The 6779-nt window shown below is 34.7% G+C and overlaps 1 protein-coding gene across 4 annotated transcripts in view; it reads right to left on the minus strand.

Annotated features, from left to right (window-relative positions):
* adgrb1a (adhesion G protein-coupled receptor B1a) overlaps nt 1-2105 on the minus strand; it is an 85450-nt gene extending 83345 nt beyond the window's left edge. For 3 of the 4 annotated variants that reach the window (XM_056474930.1, XM_056474928.1, XM_056474927.1), the window contains exons 1-2: nt 2036-2105; nt 1514-1618 (exon numbers count right to left, since the gene is read on the minus strand). In XM_056474930.1, coding sequence (XP_056330905.1) covers nt 1514-1618; nt 2036-2054 — 124 coding nt within the window. In that variant the 5' untranslated portion in view covers nt 2055-2105. The remainder of the gene's footprint in view (nt 1-1513; nt 1619-2035) is intronic. The other variant, XM_056474929.1, reaches the window with a different exon arrangement.
* Between the last annotated feature and the right edge of the window lie 4674 nt (nt 2106-6779).

Raw genomic sequence — 6779 nt, forward strand, 5'->3', positions numbered from 1 at the left:
ACTGCAGTTTGTGACAAAAAAAAAAGAATATTGAATGTTGTTCTCTATCTATGATGGGACTTGAAAGCATATAGACTTGTCCCTCACTCCTCATTTCTGTCCTCTGTTACTAAGGTAAGCGAGCTGTATCCATGCGAGTGATACACTTATTTAAATATGTCTTATGATAATACTATGTAGGTACATTTATACATACAGATTTAAAACTTTTACAACAACCTTAAAGCAAAACAAAATGTATTCCACACATAAATAACTATTTAAAAGGCACATCGATCTATGTGTTTTTGCGTATTTTTTTGTTTATAATATATAGCATGGATTATAATATAATAAACAGAGAGAATAAATCTTTGTCATGGACCATATTTCTAAAAATAAGCTTGTTATAAGCTAGTTGTCTGTAGCAGGGTGGTGCTGACGTCACAGGTGAGCGTCCTGTAGACCATTTACAGCCTAATGTTAGCTTTTTAGTACTTGCATTTGCATTTAAGATCCAAAAGTGCTAAAAGTTGTATTTTCATGTGAAGATTATCCGGCTGGAGAAAATGTGTAAGTGAAATGAATAGTGTTTTAACACAGAGCTTATTGTTTGCAATCTTCGAAAAGCCTATGGGAAAATCCTATAGGGATTTAATCAAGGGAGCCTACAAGGTGACGTCATAGTTCTTCCACTCTATAGGAATAGGTAGGCTATTATTACCATCCAGTGGAACTAAATGGAAAATCAAGAATGCCCAATAGAGCAATATTGAATGTCAAAATGAAAATTGATAAGGAGGTAAATATTTAACATCATCCTGGAGGAACATTATACACATTTCTGTTTACATATCAAAACCCAGCCCATGCATACTAAACAATAGAAGCAGTGCACCATCTTCTGTGCCCTGATTAGTTTATAGATTTCCTTTCAAAAGCAGACAAAAATTTACAAAGCCATTCACAGAAGCTTCTGTATTTATGAAGTCATTCATTTTTGATTCACAGTATACGACACACTGGAATAAAATACAGGAAAATTACATTATTTTGAAGTCACAGACTCGTATTGGTGGTAAAAATGAAAGACAAATCCATGCAGCACTCACAAAGAAAAGTCAAAACACAAGGGATTACAGAACATTAGAAGGCCAAAAATGTCTTTAACGATCCAGCATGCAGATCAAACACCACCACCCCCAAGCAAGGTATGTCTTGTTCATACGGTTTCATAATACAGGGTTTCAAAACACTTTCTTTAGCTTCCTTGTAAGCAATGGTGTCCATGATTCATGGATATCTGGATGTTCCTCCATGAACCATGCCATAATACACGTGGCAAAGACAAACAAAACATAAATCAAGCTGACAGGACCATAAAAAATCAAACCAACAAAAATAAGGCTATGGCCACATACGCATCCAGTCTACTCCCCTGTATATGTGCACTAGTGAGTGAAACGCTTGCAAGTGTGTGTCGGTGTGTGTGACCCCAAGCTGCAGAGGAGGCTGATGCCACCTGTCTTCTTACCTGTTTGGGAAGACTGCTGTCCGCTGCGGGTCTTATCAGAGTCCTCTCGTTTACGGCTGTCCACCGAGCGCAGGGATTGGCTACGAGAGCCAAGCCGGCCTTTGCCTGCAGGATGGGGTGGGATTAGCAACTACACTCGACTTCTGATTGGGTCAGTGCTGTGCCACCTGAACATTTTGACCAGCATCAGCCATGCTTGGGATTTTGTGTGAAGTTTAAGGTTACATAGCGGTGAACCTGTGTTTAGTTCGATATACTCTCCATGCGAAACTCTGAATTGGCGTGACCTCGTGTGCATCGAACACCAAAAAAGTGTGCATGATGAAGTGAGCAGTGGATGGTGGATGACAAAAAAATAAGCAGACCATGCGGAACGGAGACACAGACAATCGAGGTGAAGACATCTGCAGCTGATGGCCTTGACCATGGAGTGGGTTATTTACTCATGGCCCCCATCCAAACTGAGTGAAGATCTACTCACTACGGTCACATTCACGCGGACTCGGTCAGTGACGCTCTTACCAAGCATGGCCTCTTGCATTCCTTTGTATTTCACTGGACTTAAACCCTGGCCTTTTGAGGAATACTGCCTGTAGCCTATGGGTCCAATGAAAAGCACACACAAATGCTTATTCTGTCATTGCTCTATCATTTCGATGAATTGATATATATATATATATATATATATATATATATATATATATATATATATATATATATATATATATATATATATATATATATATATATATATATATATATATTTATTTATATATACAAAACAGCAAATGCCGGTTCTGATACAATTACTGTAGAAATGTCAAACGGCTTTGTCCAAAGAAAAGAAAATACATTCAATTTCGAAAAGGTAAAAATAATTTAATGATACATGTATGAATGTTTGTATAAAATGTATAAATGCCAGGGTATTCATGATAGGGATATGTATATAGTTTTGTTTATTTCATTATTAGGTATGAGAGGGTAAAATAGACAGTTCAAGGCAAAATTGTTAGCCCTCCTGTGAATTTAAAATTCCTTTCCAAATGTTTCCCAAGTGTTGTTTAACGGAGAAGATGTTCTAACACATTCATTCATTCATTTTCTTTTCGGCTTAGTCCCTTTATTAATCAGGGGTCGCCACAGCGGAATGAACCGCCAACTTATCCAGCATTTGTTTTACGCAGCAGATGCCCTTCCAGCTGCAACCCATTACACCCATACACTCTCATTTACACACATACACTACGGACAAATTTGTTTACGCAATTCACTTATAGCGCATGTAACATTCCGCCTGTCATAATGAACAGAGCAAAGATGCTTGCTGCACAAGATGGCGACAGATAATAAGTCCTTAGAGGACTTGTCTTTTAGTATGTCAAACTACAGCTAATCAAATCATTATAAATCAGGTAAGTGACATTTTAAGTCGATCTCTCTCTTTTCAGTTATAGTGTTATAGTGCTGTATTTATACCAAACTGCTAGTGTTTGCTTTGCTATGGCTTTTTCAGGGATAATTATTGTGATCTCCCGATTGTAACAGAAAAATACAGTTCTCCGTTCAGCCTTATAATCTTAAAATGTGAGCAAAATAACCTGTTTTGTCATCACTTTAGATATTTCGTTAGAGAATCATTCAAATACAAGCTCTAAAGTGACATGTGTGAAGTAGAAACGGTTTCTGCTGTTTTGACCAGCTGCAGAAGTGAACGAATGGATGAAGAAAGTAGTTCCTCCTACAAATGGAATTTTGAGACTCTCTGTGTTTGGTTTTCTTTTTTATTTACATGATTATGCCGTCAAACTGTTGTATAAACACACTATTGCACTTGTAGCAGTGCGATTTGGCTGTATATATATAATAGGAAATACTTAAAAAATGCCCTTGTCCTGGTAACATTACTTGGGAAATATTTGAGAAAATAATTACAATTTCACAGGAGGGCTAATAATTTTGGATTTTAAGATCTTGAATATCATGCAGACATTTTTAATTACTCTTAAATCAGTTATATGGGGTTTGTAATACATTTTACTACAAGTAAAAAACTGTAGAAGACATGTACATCTATATTAATTAAATCTCAAACAGCTTTATCTCAGATATCACAAGTCTGTTAATCATAGAAAAGCTTACATAGCAATATTATCATAACTGCTCTATCATTATGTCACACAAGAAACAGAACATATATAAATTTTTAAAGTGAAATGTGAAGAATGAAAATAAATGAGGTGTCAGAAAGTGAATGCAGGAGAAGAAGTGAATATGTAAACGTTCACATGCATGCGTGCATATATTTAGTCTGAAACTTACCGATGCAGGGCTGAGCATTACATGGACGACCTTCTTCCAGAACACCTTCGCACAGGTAGGCTTCATCAGGAGGTGATTGACAGTTGCGTGTCCGCGTCTGGACTCCGCCCCCGCATTCACTGCTACACTCCGCCCAGTTGCCCCACCCACTCCAGCCACCTGCATTAAACAGACATGTGGACAATCCATGTGAGTGTAATTTCCAAGAAAAAAAAAATTCATTTATTAATAAATTTCTGTGACACAAATTAAATTTCCATCCCAGCTAAGCAATAATGTTCTGATTTCGTAATCCATTATGATGGCACTAAGATGTAGAAATAGACCCATAAATACTAGTAGGATATGAGTCCCTGCGTTCTGCTCCCTCATGAATGTTTAATGGGAGACATTGCTGCCTGTCTGATCCCGGAGGCCCCGACAAATATGTATTAATCTGCATGAATAGAACATGAAGCTGGACCATGTCCAGCTGCAGACATTTTTAATTACTCACAAATCAATTGTACAGAGAGGGGACGTAATTCTACACTCAGCGCTGCTCTATGTGCTTAATGAGAATTGAAATAAAAGTGAGAAAGAATCAGATAGAACCCTTTTTTTTTTGTATACATGAGGGTCTGCACAGAAAATATAAAGCTCAATTAATTTGATAAAAAGATTAAAAAAAAAACAATTGTTGGAAAATAAGATGTAGTTACACTGCAAAAATGCTTTTCTTGCTTAGACTTAAACCAAAAAATATTTTCTAGACAAATGTGTTTTCTTTCTTTCTTTTTTTTAAATAAAAAGTAAAAATTAAGTCAGTTTTTCTTTAAAGCAAGCAAAATAAAAATATTTTACTCATCCCGACAGTGAATATTCTTAGGGGTAGCCAGATAAGGCCACACCAAATCTTGGGGTGGCACACAAAAAATAAAGAATTGTATATATATATTATGAATAAAGAGTAATGTTATAGTTTTGTTTCTGATAAATCAACAAATATAGTTTTAATTAATTTCATTAATTCCTCTTAAAATATTGCAATTTATTCCTTGAAATTCAGCAAGTACATGTGCAAACCAAATAAAAATCAATACTTAGTTCAAAAACACTTTTCAGGTCAGTTATTTTTCACATATTTTTATTGTATAGCATACAGTATATGCCATGTCTAAAATTAAAGAAGAATAATGAATTGGTTAAAAAAACAGACAAATAAACCAAACAGAACAAAAGGCGTTACTACATACACACACACTCACTATTCAGACCCTAATCTATATTCCTTTTTTAACCAACACTATTACTAATACCTCTTCTTCTATTGATATACCTTTTGCAAAATACATTCACAAAATCATTGAAATTTTTGGCCCTTTTAAGCCAACCAGCACAATAATGAAGGTGCTTTATTTATTTATTTATTTATTTATTTATTCAATCGGATAAAAATAAAATTTTTCATTTCAAAAATAATAATTTTTTAATAAAAAGTATACAATCTCAGTGAATCAGTGAATCACAATAATTTAGTGGCTGCATTTTATTTATTTATTTATTTATTTATTTATTGAATTATTATGTACGTAATTTACGTACGTTTTTGACACCCAGTGGTTAAACTAAGTATTACTCTCCTGTATGAAAACAAATGGAAGAAGGAATGCAACAGAAAGAATATTTTCCATGTTAAAGGGCACCTAGGTTACCCCTTTTTCCAGATTTAAGATAAGTCTTTTGTGTCCCTAGAATGTGTCTGTAAAGTTTCAGCTCAAAACACCAATCAGCTTATTTATTATAGCTGTCTGAAGTTTCTGTTTTATAGCTGGTAAAACCTTGTTGCTGTTTTTCTTGTACTGCATCTTTAAGGCTAGTCCTCAAACAGCTTGAAAAGTTGATTCTTCACCATACTGTATGTGCCCTTTAAAAGGAGTTTTGTTCTAACCAACACCTCGAATTGATATATTAGAAACAGCTTCTATTTCTCACAGCTGAACAACAGAAAACTAAGACAATTATCACCTAAGGTACATCTCATGTGCTTTATTCAGTGTTAAATGCTAACAATGTGAGTTTGAATGCCATTTTACATGACATGTATTGCCATATATTGAAAGCAGCAGCAGATAGTTCACCTCAGATCTTGAGATTGAACTTTAGAACTAAACACGTGATTCAGCATCTACATTTAATAATGTTAAAGACTGTTAATATGTATTAAATAGATTATAGATTATCTGAATGGCTGTATTTAAAGTTTCGTCTGGTGCACACAGCTAAATTGCTTATCACTGCGTATCTCATCATGAAGCGTGTTGTTAGGACACGCGGTTACAGTGTAACCTGCTCACCTAATATTTACGTTCGTAATATTTATACTATTTGTTTCCCAGAGATGGGTTGCAGCCGGAAGGGCATCCGCTGCGTAAAACATGTGCTGGATAAGTTGGTGATTCATTCTGCTGTGGTGACCCCGGATTAATAAAGGGACAAAGGTGAAAAGAAAATGAATGAATGAATATTTATATTATTAATTATATGCTAATTAATAACCTCATGTGGAACTGAATCAGTCTCATTTTGGAGTTCATATGATACTGTCGCAGGTTGCATTTCAGTCACAAACACATGCTTTCAGAAATTATTGAAAAAAATAAACAAGGGGGCTTATAATTCTGACTTCAACAATATATACATTATAAATCACAAGAAATTATTATTTTAAAGGAATATATAGTTATTAAAAGGATTTATGACCTGTACAGAATTCATATTTATAAATTTTTTATTATATATTCATACGACCGCTTTGACTGTGACGATTTTAGATTTTACTCATGATACTGTTTGTTCCTGTTTTGCCTGCATGACCATCACCTTCATTGTCACGCAACTCCTAGTGTTAAAATATCATACATTTTGAAAGAATAAAATGTGTTTTAATGCCTGAATTACGTAT

This window comes from Danio aesculapii, chromosome 16 (genome assembly GCF_903798145.1).
Source record: "Danio aesculapii chromosome 16, fDanAes4.1, whole genome shotgun sequence".
NCBI classification, from domain to species: domain Eukaryota; kingdom Metazoa; phylum Chordata; class Actinopteri; order Cypriniformes; family Danionidae; genus Danio; species Danio aesculapii.